This window comes from Monodon monoceros, unplaced genomic scaffold (genome assembly GCF_005190385.1).
Source record: "Monodon monoceros isolate NGI ecotype Baffin Bay Population unplaced genomic scaffold, NGI_Narwhal_1 Super_Scaffold_4, whole genome shotgun sequence".
Lineage (NCBI taxonomy): Eukaryota > Metazoa > Chordata > Mammalia > Artiodactyla > Monodontidae > Monodon > Monodon monoceros.
The window spans coordinates 49,133,101-49,148,497 of NW_021703781.1; the positions used below are offsets into that span (position 1 = coordinate 49,133,101).

Sequence of the window (15,397 nt, forward strand, 5' to 3'; positions counted from 1 at the left end):
AAGTATAGTTGATTTACAACATTGTGTTAATTACTGCTGTACACCAAAGTGATTCAGTTATGTATATATTGTGTATATATAATATTTATATACATTCTTTTTTAAAATATTCTTTTCCATTATGGTTTATCATAGGATACTGAATATAGTTCTCTGTGCTATACAGTAGGACCTTGTTTACCCATTCTACATACAAAAGCTTACATCTGCTAGCCCCAATCTCCCACTTCATCCCTCCCCCAACCTCCTTCCCCTTGGCAACCACCAGTCTGTTCTCTATGTCCATGATTCTGTTTCTGTTTCATAGATAGGTTCATTTGTGTCATATTTTAGATTCCACATATAAGTGATATCATATAGGTATTTGTCTTTCTCTTTCTGACTTACTTCACTTAGTATGATAATCTCTAGTTGCATCCATGTTGCATTATTTCATTCTTTTTTATGGCTGAGTAGTATTCCGTTGTAAATATGTACCACATCTCCTTTATCCGTTCATCTGTCGATGGACATTTAGGTTGTTTCCATGTCTTGGCTATTGTGAATAGTGCTGCTATGAACATAGGGGTGCATGTATCTTTTTCAATTAGAGTTTTGTCTGAATATATGCCCAGGAGTGGGATTGCTGGATTGTATGGTAATTCTATTTTTAGTTTTCTGAGGAACCTCCATACTGTTTTCCACAGTGGCTGCACCAACTTACATTCCCACCAACAGTGCAGGAGGGTTCCCTTTTCCCCACACCCTCTCCAGCGTTTGTTATTTGTAGACTTTTTAATGATGGTCATTCTGACTGGTGTGAGTTGGTACCTCATTGTAGTTTTGATTTGCATTTCTCAAATAATTAGCGAAGTTGAACATCTTTTCATGTGCCTATTGGCCATTTGTATTTCTTCTTTGGAGAAATGTCTATTTAGGTCTTCTGCCCATTTTTGGATTGGGTTGGATTTTTTGTTGCTGTTGTTGAGTTGTATGAGCTGTTTGTATATTTTGGAAATTAAGCCCTTGTCGATAGCATCATTTGTGAATATTTTCTCCCATTGCGTGGCCTGTCTTTTCGTTTTGTTTATGGTTTCCTTTGCTGTGCAAAAGCTTTTAAATTTGATTAGGTCCCATTTGCTTATTTTTGTTTTTATTTCTACTGCCTTGGGAGACTGACCTAAGAAAACATTGGTACGATTTAAGTCAGAGAATGTTTTGCCTGTGTTCTCTTCTAGAAGTTTTACGGTGTCCTGTCTTATGTTTAAGTCTTTAAGCCATTTTGAGTTTGTTTTTGTGTATGGTGAGAGGGTGTGTTCTAACTTCATTGATTTACATGCAGTATGCCTCAATTTCTTCAAGGGCAAAATGGGATTAATGTTACCTACTACCTTTATAGGATTACCTTGAGGACTACATTAGTTAATATGTATAAAGCATTTAAAACAATGGCTTGCATGGAGTAAGTACTTTAAACAAGTGTCAGTTTCTTATATTAGCCTCAGTTTGGCCCACTGGCCAAGCTTTGGCAGCACACTGATAAGGGGTTTACAGCCAAGTGGTATGCCCTGGCATGCCACCCACTGAGACCCAGACTAGAAATTGCCTCCTTCCCAGCTTGGCCCACAGCTACAACAAACAGGTATGTGTCAGAGGCAGAATGTTTTTATTAGGGTTCATCACAGAGGATCAATAGTCTCATGACATTTGTCCATACAAACTATGACCACGCTTGCAGGCATAAATAAAAATTCCTCCACCTATTCTAACTACTTGATAATGCACAGTCCTTTTTTGTTGACTACAGATAAAGAAGTATATGAAGTCGAGATGTAGAAATTTTCAAATTTGATTTCAGCAATTTCCAAAAATTGAATTACAGAACTAGGACACAGAAAAAAAAAGATGATTTTTAAATGGAACCAGCCACCTTGCAAAATATTCTGAAAAAAACATGGTTAAAACTTTTAATACTTCAAAAGATAAAAATGTTGCTTGTTGGCCTGACGTGGACTTAGAGCCTCTGGGAAGTGGTGGGCCTCGGTGAAGTAGTGTAACGTGCCCCTGGAATATAGTCTCAGACACAAACAAAATCCCTCTCGGTTTTGATCTGTAAACAGAGACAGGATTCCCTCATTGCTGGATGACTCTGGATTGCTGGATGACTCTGGAAAAGAAGCCCTTGCTCCCATTATGCATTTGGCCTCACAATCTTCATTGACAGATAGTTCTGAAAAGGAAACAGAAAGAGGGCCATGTGTGTATATAAATTAGGGATTCTCAGTCTCGGTACTATTGACATTTAGGACCAGATGATTCTTGTTGGAGACTGTCCTGTGCATTGCAGGATGTTTAGCAGCATCCTTGGCCTCTACCCGCTAGATTCCAGTAGCCCTGCCAGTCATAAATGGGAGTCAAATGGGAGGTTTGTCAGTGTGCCCAGAAGTGCCTTCATTCCTCCATTCGAGGAATTTGTTGAGATAAGAAGTATATGAAGTCGAGATGCAGAAATTTTCAAATTCGATTTCAGCAATGAAGGCACTTCTAGGCACACTGACAAACCTCCCGTTTGGACTCCCATTTATGACAGTGGAGATTAAGGGAGATTTGAGGGGGAGGTTATGTAATGTGGCCCTTAAAGAATGAGGGAGGTTTTAATAGACAAAACACGGGCAAAGGAACAGCCCTGGCAAAGGCATCTTGGCAGGTAAGGGCAATACTTGTCTGGGGAGGCCAGCTCTCTAGTTTGGGTGGAGTTCAAGGTTTGTGTAGGCCCATAATGGGCCCAGGATCTGTGAAATGGCAGGAGTTAGGATGCAGGATGGTTTGGAACAAGAGAGTCTGGAGGCAGGAAGATCCGTCAGAAATGCTGGCTGTGGTTTAGACACACATTCATAAAGGCCTAAGGGATTGCTCCTAGAATTCCTGAGACCAAAGTTTTTTCTTTTTTCAGACCATGAGGTTCTGCCTGTAATTCATGAAACTGTGAGAATGTAATCCTTATCACAGGACACAGTACTCTAAATTTTCCAAAGGTTGACGGGTTGTAACACCACAACCGCTACATAGGTCATTTTACCAGATGGCAAAGGCGGCAAGTACCAAGTGAGATGACCAACCATAATTCACACCCAAAGAGCCAAGACAAGAGGCCAGGGACTCATACCGGTAAGGAGTAGAGGAGCACGGCCACGAAAAGCAGCACGATCAGCAAGACCAGCAGGCCGACGATGACCCACTTAAACCGCCGCCACACGATGAACCTCATGGTCTTGCATGGGTTGCTGAACCAGAGGAAGGAAGTTTCCGGCCGGCTGCATTGCAAAGAAATGGTTTTACCTACCCAACTCAGGAGGGACAGATATTTTATACCTCCGAGCATAATAGTTTAAAGAATGATTAACAACATTTTATAAAGTCAAGAAAAGATATTATTCCCCTTAGTTGGCTGAGAGAGCCTTTAACCTTTCATGGCTTTCTAAGATGCCGAAGACACACTGGACTTTGGTTTCATGGGAAGGAGAATGGTTAAAATGAAGCCAGATCACCAGCCTCTCCCTCCCCCATCTCCCTTGTTCAGTACAAAATTCAGACAACAGCTAATCCATTGCATTAAGGCAATTGGAAGGGGGGGCTTTTCAGACTGCAGGTGTTTGGGGATCAGAACAAAGAGGGTCTCTCACTTTGGTGGGTCCAGCTTGGGGTTCATGTTGGGTTCATCCCGTCCCTTCCCGGCTGGCCTCTCGTCGGCCTCCTTCTCATTGAGGACTTCCAACGTCATCTCCACTTTCCCCTTCAGTAAAGCAGAACAGGTTAAACACATGACATCACGTTTCACAAATATTTTCACTTCGACCCAAGGAGTATTCCCCGAGCAATGATTTTTATTCTTGTAAAACAATCCTTAGATTGCCTTAAATGTTCCTCAAGAGATTTCATCACATTTCCTCTTCCATGTGTTTCTGAACCGACTCCTTGGGGGAAACTGAGAGGACAAATTGCTTTCCCTCCTCCCTGCTTTTCAGTCTCTGGATCCCCATCATTCTAACTTTCCCACATCTGTCTCCTTGCCTGCTCACATACCTCCCCCTTTGTAACTTTACTTGGACCCAGAATAACCTGAAGACGGCTGATAACAATAGCTAACTTTTTTTTTTTTTAATTTATTTATTTTTGGCTGCATTGGGTCTTCATTGTTGGTGCTTCGTTGCTGCGCGTAGGCTTTCTCTAGTTGAGGCGAGCGGGGGCTACTCTTCGTTGTGGTGCGTGGGCATCTCATTGCGGTGGCTTCTCTTGTTGCAGGGCTCGGACTCTAGGCGCACGGGCTTCAGTAGTTGTGGTACGTGGGCTCAGTTGTTGTGGCTCACGGGCTTAGCGTCCCCTGTATTTGCAGGCGGATTCTCAACCACTGCGCCCCCAGGCAAGTCCCACAATAGCTAACATTGACTGAGCATGAAGTGTGGGCTCCAAGAGAGCCATCGTGCTCCCTTTGGTACCCCCACTGCGTGGAGCAGTGTTGGCACTTAGTGGGCACTCGATGTACACTAGCTGAAGAAACGCATGAGTGAGTGAATGAATGAATGAATGCTGCCTCCCTGTTCACAGGTTCCTGACTGGTGCACTGGGCACCGCGTAAGCCTTCTATATGGATAATCTCGCGTAACGCTCAGGGCAGCCCTATAAATCAGGTACTGCTATGGTCCTCGTGTGCACGTGAGTATACTGAGGCTGCGAGAGGTCTAGAAACTTGTCCACTCTTAGAGCCAGGCTTAACTAAGGTTGTAACAGCCTTTCAAGAACCCTGGCGCCCACAAGGTCACCAACAATTTGAGAGCTTCCGACCCTGACGCTCATTTAGGCGATGGAGCAGAGATGCCTCCTCTGTCGACGAGTCAAAGGTGGGTGTCTGACTATGGCAAGGTGGTCCTTCTTTCTAAGCCTGTTCTTCGAATCTATAAAATGTAGGTAATGGCTGCTTCATGGGGTTATGTACAAACTACCCCTAGTGGCAGGACGCTTATAAGTGGTTTCCTGTGCCAGGGGCAGAGGAAGTGACGGACTGCAAAGGGCACAACAGAACTTTTGGGGTAACGGGAACGTTCTGGATCTTGATTATGGTGGTGGTTTCATGAGCATATACATCTGTCAAAATTCATCAAATTGTGCACCTTAGTTGTACTTTAAGTGGGTGCCGTTTATGTAAATTATACCTCAAAGTTGTTTTAAAAAACAAGATTATGAATATGAGTGGTGTAAAATATTATTAATACATAATGAATTTGTGACAGGGCATGGTAACCCGCACTTTTGCTTCTACGATAAAATTATCCTCAGTTTTCCAAATGTGCTTGTAACTTATGGCCTTCGTGTTCATTGGATGTCAACACTCCCTGTTTCCTCCATCTTTAAAAAAAAAAAAATTTTTTTTTAAAGATGAGGACAGCTCAAATTTGAAGTTTCTTTTTCTGTACTGAATTGGACTGGAAGCTCAGCATAAATTAGCATTCCTGGTGGAGGAGGAGGAGAGTCCTAAAGAAATACAGCACAACCACTTGCGTTCCCAGTTTTCTGACAATTCCAATCCCTCTATCTTCCACTCAACCCCAAACATGTGCTACAGCATCTGCCACCTTCTCCTGTAACCTCCCTTATCTTATCCAGAGCAAATCTACTCATAAAGGGCAAAACTAAAGGAGAAAAGGAGTAAACGAGCCTCAACCAGGAAATACTCATACATACAGCCATCACACGGGAGCCATCTTTATCTGCGTAGCACGGCCACCATCCTTTCATGGACTTCTGTTCAAAGAGAGAGGCGGTTTTCACTTTAAGGGGGTTCACGGCTTTGAGGTCAGGAATCATGTCCAAACTGCATTTCTCTGGTGATTTTGCTGGAATGATGCTGCGATGCAAATCCAGTTCCAGGAAACCTAGCCAAGGAAACATTAAACCCAAATAAATTTCAAGTGGATCAGACGTTGTTCACAAGTGAACAGAATGTACCTGTCAGAAGAGAGGTAGACCATGACTCTGAACAGGTGACAGGTGAGTTAGAGAAACGGACCCTGGTAGGCAGTTAAAATTTTTTCCAGATAGAATGAAAAGTGGCAGAAGTAGTATCTGTCCACTGCTCTGCATCTCACAGAGAACAACCCATTTAATTTCTCAGAGGTAGGAGCATAAACAGAGTTCTTCTGCAAACACAAAAGAATTAAACATCTCCAGCCAAAATTTCCACTGAACTTGGAATTTGCTCTTATTGGTTCCAAACTTCCCCTAACATAGTCATTTGGCTTTGGGTAAAGAAAACTGGTACTTGGAACATGGGAAGCTCCATCGAACAGTCAAGTTCAAGTTTCTCCTAGCGTAACCTCAAAAACAAGAGCTTGAGAAGGAACATTGAATTCTCAACAGAAAGTTCTCCCCGGGAACTAGGAAGCCCAGCTCAGGGTGCCTGGAGAAGCACAACTTTTCTTCCATGATGTGAGGCATTAACTCTTTTGTCGTTAATAACTGTCTTTAACTGACTGTCTGTCTTTGGGGCTTGGGAACTCCCAGGAAACCTCTCCTTCAGAAAAAGGTGTGTGTGTGTTGGGCCATGTCTATGGACTCCAGGGACCAGAGGTGGTCTTCAACAGTGGCAGCCGGGAGTAACAGGGAGGTTGTGGCAGATTCTCTATAAACTTTTAGGCTCAGACACTGCCCTTCATCTTACAATGCATCCATAGCCCACAAGCCTTTCTGGAACTTACACCTGCTTTTATTTTGTCTCTCCTTTTGGTGATAACTGCAACCACTTGCCCACTAGCCATTTAAGAAATAAAGTCATTCTCTTTATTTGTTATCAGACTATTTCATTTAAACTCCAAGGGAAAACCCTCTACTATTCTTTATGCTTTCTAAGTTAGCACACTGCTGTGGACAGGGAACGTTGCCTGCCATGCCAGTAAACAAAGAATGTTGCCCATCATCCCAGTTCTACAAGGATCAAGACTGAGGCTGTGGGGTTCCCTGGCGGTGCAGTGGTTAAGAACCCACCTGCCAATGCAGGGGACATGGGTTAGAGCCCTGGTCCAGGAAGATCCCACATGCCGCGGAGCAGCTCAGCCCGTGCACCCCAACTACTGAGCCTGCGCTCTAGAGCCCGCGAGCCACAACTACTGAGCCCGTGTGCCACAACTACTGAACCCGCACGCCTAGAGCCCATGCTCTGCAACAAGAGAAGCCACCGCAATGAGAAGGCCGCGCACCATAGCAAAGAGTAGCCCCTGCTCACGGCAACTAGAGACAGCCCACGTGTAGCAGCAAAGACCCAACACAGCCAAAAATAAATAAATGGGAAAAAAAAAAAAAAAAGACTGAGGCTGTGCCCTGAGGGGAGTTCAGGATGGAGAAAGACAAGAAGCATCTGACCTTTGGATCTGCCTCTAGATGGTTAAGATGCATACCTAAGGAATAATTTCCATGGGCCCAGGATCTTGTATCTCCGCAAACACAGAAATGCACTAAAATCATTAACTTGAGATGTCTGCTCTTTGTGATTAGCAGTAATCTTTTGATGTTTGACTAACTTTTTTGTTTTTCCAGCAAAAACCTCTTGTGTCCTGGCTCCCCCCTTACCTCTTGGGAGTCTTTCCTCAGAGCTATCTGCGAGGCTGTCTCCTGCGCCGTAGTCCTCAGTAAGATCCCCAAACTCACAACTTTTAGGTTGTACGTTTTTCTTCAGTCAGCACTTTCACACTCATTTGTTTGTTCAACTCTTATTAAGAACCAGCTAAGTCAAAGGCACCGCACTCAATGTTGTAAAGGGTAGAGGGATGAACAAGACACAGCCATTGGCTGCTGTGGGCTTTTCCTCTGCCAGGAAAGATGCTCTGGAAGCAGGGAGGTGAGCTAGGGGCTTCTGTAACAGCTGGCTACGAGAAAGTGAGGTCTGAACTGGCAAGTGGCAGAGATCATAAAAATAAGAAAATAAACGTGCATGATAAAGCAGGTTACATGGTTTAGGAAAGTGGTAGGAAAGCAGAGGAGGACCCACAGAGGACTCTGGGTGCTTCTGCCTAGGTGGCTGGGAGAGGCTGTGAACAGCAAAAGCGGTTCATGAGGTGAGCAGGTATGAGGTCAGGGAAGAAAGGCTGAGTTTGGTCTTAGTCACGATAAATTTGAGGTGCCAGCCGAACACAAAGGTAAAAGTTTCTGGTGGGAAGTGGGGAATAATCATCATGAGAGTTTCTTTTTTTCAAACTGAGATATAATTGACATAGAGCGTTGTGTACGTTTAAGGTGTACAGTGCGTTGATTTGATACATTGCATGTTGCAGTATGAGTCATCATATTTCTTGTTACTATGTGGCAGGCACGGTGGGCAGTCAGGCTACACCTCTATGTCTAGGAGTTTTACCTCGTTGAAAGTGAGAGTTGAAGCTTTACCTTCAACAGAGGTGAGGGCTGGTAAGTCACTGAGGGAGCCTGGGGAAGAGCCGCAAAACCCCAGGGAGGGCAAAGGCCTGTATTTAAAGAGGAAGAGGGGGACTTCCCTGGTGGTGCAGTGGTTTAGAATCCGCCTGCCAATGCAGGGAACTTGGGTTCGAGCCCTGGTCCGGGAAGATCCCACATATTGCGGAGCAACTAAGCCCGTGCGCCACAGCTACTGAGCCTGCGCTCTAGAGCTCACACACTGCAATGAAGAGTAGCCCCCACTCACCGCAACTAGAGAAAGCCCGCGTGCAGCAACAAAGACCCAACGCAGCCAAAAATAAATAAGTAAAATAAATAAATTTTTAAAAAAAAAGAGGAAGAGGAAGAAACAGAGCAGGCCAATGAGACACCCAAGGCCTGGGAGAGAGAAAATAAGAAGACTGTGCTTTGGGGGGACCAGGGTGTATGCCAGGAAATGGAGGGGCTAGGCCGGGGTGTTTTAACAAGGGCCTTTTACCCCAGAGAAGGGCGGGGCATCAGGGGACTGCGGTGACCGCTGAGAGCAGCGTGGAGGAGGAGGGAGCCAATTCTGAGGTGCTGAGAGCAGGGGGAGAGGTTTGGAAGTGGAGGTAAGGCTGTGGCATCCCTGAAAACAAAATCTGTGTCTTCCTAGCAAGATAGGAGCTGGTGCAAAGGCCCTGGGAGTGGCTGGGGCCCGCAGCGCCCAGTCCCTGTGCCCACTTCTCAGAGGACCTGGGGCAGCGGATGGGCAGGCCACCCCGCTCCGAGGACATCCAGGCAGGGGGTGGGACCCCACCCCACAGTATTGGAGAGTTAAATAATTGATCCCAAGTTTTAATTGCTTTTACTAATTTCAAGCACAATTTCTTAGAAAAAAGTATCCAAAGGTAAGCCTTACCCAAGTAGTCATCCAGAGAAAACTTGTCATTATCCCATATCTGAATGATCAGTTTGGGTGGGACCCGAAATTCAGTTTGGTCCTTACTCCAGAAATGCTCCTAAAATGCCAACAGGAACAGACAAACCAAAATGACACTGATTACTGGATTCTTAACACCCTCCCCTTGGGCCTCTTGAAAACCCAGCATCAAGGCATGGGGCCTCTTCTCTCCTTTGCATCCCCACCCGAAACCCCGCCCTTTGGCCTACCCCTCTACCCCAGGTGGACATAAGGCAATCGGGCTCCCCAGGAAATCTCAGGACTACCAGCTGGGTGACAAAAAGGTTGTCCCAGGCAATTCCCAAACAGAAGGTTTCCTGCCATGTTCCTATCAGTGTGACTTCCTGCTGCCACTCCTGTGGTTTGGAGAGCGATGATGTCTCGTGCCCTGAAGACTGTAGCCTGCCTAGTTGATCCTCCCAAAGCCAAGCCATCCCAGGCCAGACCGAAATATCCCCTGCGGAGGAGTTGCTTCTGCTCAGCGACCTCCCCGACCCCCCAAGGATGTCCGAGCACACTCATTTCACACGGAGGTGAGGGGATGGGGGCCCACATTTCACTCTTTTGTTCGTGCAGATTTTAAATGTCCTGGCATTTCTGGCTTTTGAAAAATATTGCTGGGTTTTATATACCGTGGTCATCTAAGACCCTCAGATCCCTCAGCCTAGACTCAGGTGGGGAGAGGATGGGATAAGTGTCCTCTAGGTTCTCACCTGGTGTCGCTGCTTCTGCCCAGACAGTATTAGCCCAGGATAATAATGACGTCCCCACAGCCTGATTTCACCTAAGTTCCTCTGGCCCCAAAAGAAAGGGAAATCCCCCAGTGCTTCATGAATTTGAAGGAAGGCTGTTGGATTGTTTTTCAGATGACATTCCAGGAATGGTCCCTTTCGCAGGGCTCAGAGGGCCTGGCTCGGAGGGGCTGAGAAGCCCACTCTGCTGCTGTCTGGCCCTACTCGGCTGTCCTGTGTGGGGTCATGCTCCAAGGACTACTCAGGATGCTAAGAGGTCCAGCTCTAGATGTGAGTAAATAGGAAAGGTAACTTCATTACCTAAAGGTCTACCTGACCCCAAATCCCTCGCTTTCCCCCCGGTCTGTCTCATTATCTGAAAGTGTGCATGGTTCAACATCAGGATGAGCCTGTATGTCTCTAGAAAGTGCCCTTTGAAGGCATTCATCTCACCTGGACAGGGAAAGTGCTCACTAGAGCATCAGCACTGAGTAGGGCCAGCAGGAGGTGGGGCCTGGCCAGATGGGACATGAGGCAGGTATATTCTGATCAGGTGTAGGATGAGGAGGTGACCGGGCACAGCTAGGAAAAGTTTATAGAATATGGCAGGAGGGGGTGGGGAAGGGAGAAATGGGACAAGGGCCTGTAATAGACATCTGTTGTTATTACCTACCCAGGTTTTAGGCCCCCCTTTTTGGATGAAAGCACCAGATTTTCCTTAGAGATTCCCTTCCCCCAGTCCATGCAATCTGGGGAGAAGTGACTTTATCCCTAACTCCACAATCTCGCCAATCTGAGCGCGGCAACCCTGGTTCAGAGATGGACACATGGCCTCAAACAGGCAGACGCTGGGGCCCAATTCCAGAACTCTGGTTGGTGCCTTTGGGGATTCATTCCCTTCTCTCTGCTGAGGTGGCCGAGAGGGCAAGATACAAGCTGGGGCTGCTGGCAGCCACCTTGCGCTCACCAGGGAGTGAGGCCCATGGAAGAAGGCAGGGCAGAGGGGTGGAGAAGGTGAGAGCAGTTTCTAAAGACATCAGTTCAACCCAGGCCCCAGGCGTTCCTTAAGCCAGCCAACCCTGGACTTTTTAGTAATGTGAACCAGTAAATCACTTTTCTTGGTTTAAGCCAGTTTGAGTCGAGTTCTGTAACTGAGAGTCTTATTAATCACCACCAGGAGGGCCCTGAACCCTCACGGAAGTGCTCCCGAGGGAGGGCAGGGAGATGCTTAAGTTTGATAAGGAAGGTAAGGGGGATATTTCGCCTACATTAATATTTTGCCTCTGGTTAATTAGTGCAACAGTTCTGCTTATCAGTCTCCCTGTGACATAAACATATACTTAGGTTGTTGAATGTATTGACAGAAGATCCCCACTTACCAGATCCTTCCCCCTGCTGCCAACATGTTAGTGGAAGCAAAGTTGTGCTCCTTATACTTCTGTTATAACTACACAAATAACCGCCATAGCTGTGTGACCCTGGGCAAGTATCTACCCCACTGGGGTCTCAAAGTCCCCATCTGTAAAGAGGAGCCGGACCCATGACCTCCCGGACTCTGAACAGCCCCAACCTTTTCTGAGCATCTGCATTAAGGAAGACCCACGACATCCACTCCCCACTGGCCTATTTCAGAACTCACTTTTTTAGCAACGAGACAGAGCTGTTCAGCTGGAAGGTAGTCAAAAGGGAAGACAAATCTCCAGTTAAAATTCCCTTCACCATCCAAGGACCTGTAGTGGACATCTGTTTTCTGTTTGTTTTCTTCACTGCCAGGAATCCAGCTGAAAAGCAGAAGCAAACAGACTTAGCTACATGTGATTGACAAGTAATCTAGCCGCAAAATTGCGCAGTGATTAGAGAGTGAAGGGCAGGAGAATTAATGCACTTTTCTTGGGCAGGTTCCAGTTATCTATGGAGCTGGGGGGGTGATTTATGAAGGGGAGGCACTCTGTTGCATCCAACACACGTGGTAGCCAAATAAAATATAATTCCTCTCAAACCAAAGCAGGAAACCCTTTAGACTTCAGTTAACAGGGATAAGGTGAAATTTTCTGGAAAATATCAACAATTTAGCTTCTATTTTGAGACTGGTGAAGCTTGCTGGCTATGTTTTTAGTCTCCCTATAACTATAACTCATCAGTGTCTGTCATCACTGCTGATAGGCTCAATGAATATGGGTCAGTTGAAAATTTTAGCATCTTCTTTTCCATATTTTACTTAAGCAAACAAAACAGGCGCGACTCAAGTAATCTTACCACTTCATTTGTAAATTATTCTTAAATTTACTATGATCACATTAATGAGACTAGCAAGGGAGATGTAGGCTGCTATATCCATACTCCTATCTATGAAAATTCATTTCCATCAACAATTGGACATCTTAACTTTTGACATTTGGAAAGTTCCCTTTGGCCTGTGCCTGGCACACCAGCAGACCAGTCGGAGGGAGGAATGAATGAACATGTCTGGGAGGAAGTGTTATCACATCTGCCAGCTATGGGGAAGACTCCTGGTTTGGAACCAGAGGAACATGAGATTTTAGACTGAAAAGGTAGTGTCAACACCCACTACCCATTGGAATCAACTGGGGAGCTTTTAAAAATATTGATGCCAGGGCTTCCGTGGTGGTGCTAATGGTTAAGAATCCGCCTGCCAATGCAGGGGACACGGGTTCGAGCTCTGTTCCGGGAAGATGCCACATGCCGCAGAGCAACTAAGCCCGTGTGCCACAACTACCGAAGGCCGTGTGCCTAGAGCCTGTGCTCTGCGACGAGAGAAGCCACCACAATGAGAAGGCCGCACGCAGCAACGAAGACCCAATGCAGCCTCCTCCAAATAAAGACTGTCAGTAGGAGACAGGCCTGGCTGTGAACTTGCTCTGCCATTAACCCTCTGAGCTTCATCTCCCATCTGTAAAATGAGGTTAATGATATGTGCTCCCTTCACATGGTCAACCTGAGGACAGAGTGAGAAGAGCCAGAGTGGGAAGGGGAAATCCTTAACTCACGTTAAGGATCAACTACTATGAACCAGGTATGTAGAATGCCTTATTTTATTCTTTCCAACTGTATAACTAGCTCCATCTCACAGATGAGGAAGCTGAGGTTCAGAGGGGATGTACATCTCATACATCCAGTAATGGACAGAATTAAGTATAACTCCCAGGCCTGTCTGACTCCAAAGTCCAGGACTATTACCTGCTTCAAAGGACCATGGAGACTAGAAATTCACAAGCTAATGTTAGGTCCTATTATTAGTAGTGGTATTTTTTTTTTTTTTTTTTTTTTTTTTGGGTACACGGGCCTCTCACAGTTGTGGCCTCTCCTGTCGTGGAGCACAGGCCTCCAGACGCGCAGGCTCAGCGGCCATGGCTCACGGGCCCAGCCGCTCCACGGCATGTGGGATCTTCCCGGACCGGGGCACGAACCCGTGTCCCCTGCATCAGCAGGCGGATTCTCAACCACTGCGCCACCAGGGAAGCCTCTAATAGTGGTATTGATAGCAATCAACTATACTAGTTTTACTTTTTCTAGTCAATTGACTCACCAGGTAAGCTGAGTTGAAAGATTCCTTTTGACAGTTAACTTTTAAGCTTTTGAACTAACTCACTGAAGAGAGTCCACACTCTTTGGCTGTGACCTTGGTAGCTTCAGCTTCTAACCCATCCCCAAAGAGCACCATCATCCTCCCCTAGACTGCTCACCCACTGTAGCTTTTCCCTCTTTTTCATGAATCTTTTCACATTTTAATTTGAAAACAAGTTAAACAACTGCTCTAAGTGTATGCATTTGTGTACTTGTCCGTATAACTCTGTATGTAACACCCATATGCTTGAGGTGCTAAGGGTGTTATTTGTACATTATCCATCTTTTCACATACAGTAATTAGATTTCCATTCCAAATATGACATGGTACTTTAGCTCTTGCTTTATTCTTGGATTACTGGAGTTATCTCTCAGTCCAGTATTGAGTTTGTTTCCCTGATTGGAAAGAAAAATGCTTATGATAGTCAAATAAATTTGCATACATATAATTAGCTGGAATTAGTTTTCCTTGGGGAATGGTAATAAGATCCTGAAATGAGAAAGAATAATGAAGAACTTGATGAAACCTTCCCTGTTTCTAGTGAACCTAAATGACAGTAATTACGTCTTTAACAAAGGTTTGATTGAAGGCCACTTGGGATCATAAGTGAAACTTTGTTCTCACTTTATGAATATATTAAATTTCAACAAGTCTTATCTTTTACATATCAAGGAACCAAACTCAATCCCTGTGGACTAGTCATAATAATAGTATGATGGTTAATTTTATGTGTCAACGTGACTGGCCGTGGGGTGCCCAGATTAAACATTATTTCTGGGTGTGTCTATGAGAATGTTTCTGGATGAGACTAGAATTTGAATTGATGGACTCAGTAGATGGACCTCCCCAACGTGGGTGGCATTAGCTAGTCTATTGAAGGCCTGGAACAGAACAAAAGGCAGAGGAGGGAGGAATTCACCCCCTTTTTCTGCCTCATTGATTGAACCAGGACGTCTCATGTCACCTCCTCCTGACCTCAGACTGGCATTTACCCCACTTGGAACTCAGGCTGAATGATACCCCCAGCTCTCCTGGGTCTCCGGCCTGCAGATGGCCAATCGTGGGACTTCTGAGCCTCCGTTATCATGTGAGCCAATTCCTCATAATCTCTCTCTTTCTACACATATGCACATCCTACTTGTTCTGTTTCCTGGAGAACCCTGACGAATGCACACAGTGTTTACTATCTGCCAGGTGCTATCTTAAGTGCTTTGAGTAACTCAGTCTCCTGACTCTTCCGGAGTGGTGGATACTATCGTTATCTCCAACTTACAGACGAGGATCAGTAAGCTTACTAACTTGTCCAGCTAGTAGGGAAAGTACCGGATTTCAACCCAGGTAGTTTGATTCCAGAGCCTGACTTCTTAATCACTGGGTTCTGTACTCACTATCAACGTATAACACAACGTGTGCCGCAACTAAGGAGCCTGGCTGCCACAACTAAGATCCAGCGCAACAAAATAAATATTTAAAAAAAAAATATATATATATATATATATAAAACACAAAACTGACATCAACATGAATTATTTGGAATTGAACTATGCAAGTAACAGAATAATGAACACCTATGACGCTTTGCACATTGGATGCAGGCACTCAGTAAATGTTGGTGGAATGAATGATTTTTTAAAATTATGCTAATGGGAGTGGTGGTGGTGGGATGAATTGGGAGATTGGGATTGACATATTAGTTATCTATTTTATACATATTAGTGTGTA

At 45.2% G+C, this 15,397-nt stretch overlaps 1 protein-coding gene across 3 annotated transcripts in view; it reads right to left on the reverse strand.

Moving 5' to 3' along the window:
• Nucleotides 1-1,628: 1,628 nt before the first annotated feature.
• The window catches only part of MYOF (myoferlin), a 154,924-nt gene continuing 141,155 nt past the window's right edge, over nucleotides 1,629-15,397 (reverse strand). For all 3 annotated transcript variants that reach the window (XM_029245183.1, XM_029245184.1, XM_029245186.1), the window contains 6 exons: nucleotides 11,729-11,870; nucleotides 9,317-9,416; nucleotides 5,719-5,909; nucleotides 3,663-3,772; nucleotides 3,146-3,293; nucleotides 1,629-2,209 (listed from right to left, as the gene is read on the reverse strand). In XM_029245183.1, coding sequence (XP_029101016.1) covers nucleotides 2,171-2,209; nucleotides 3,146-3,293; nucleotides 3,663-3,772; nucleotides 5,719-5,909; nucleotides 9,317-9,416; nucleotides 11,729-11,870 — 730 coding nt within the window. In that variant the 3' untranslated portion in view covers nucleotides 1,629-2,170. The remainder of the gene's footprint in view (nucleotides 2,210-3,145; nucleotides 3,294-3,662; nucleotides 3,773-5,718; nucleotides 5,910-9,316; nucleotides 9,417-11,728; nucleotides 11,871-15,397) is intronic.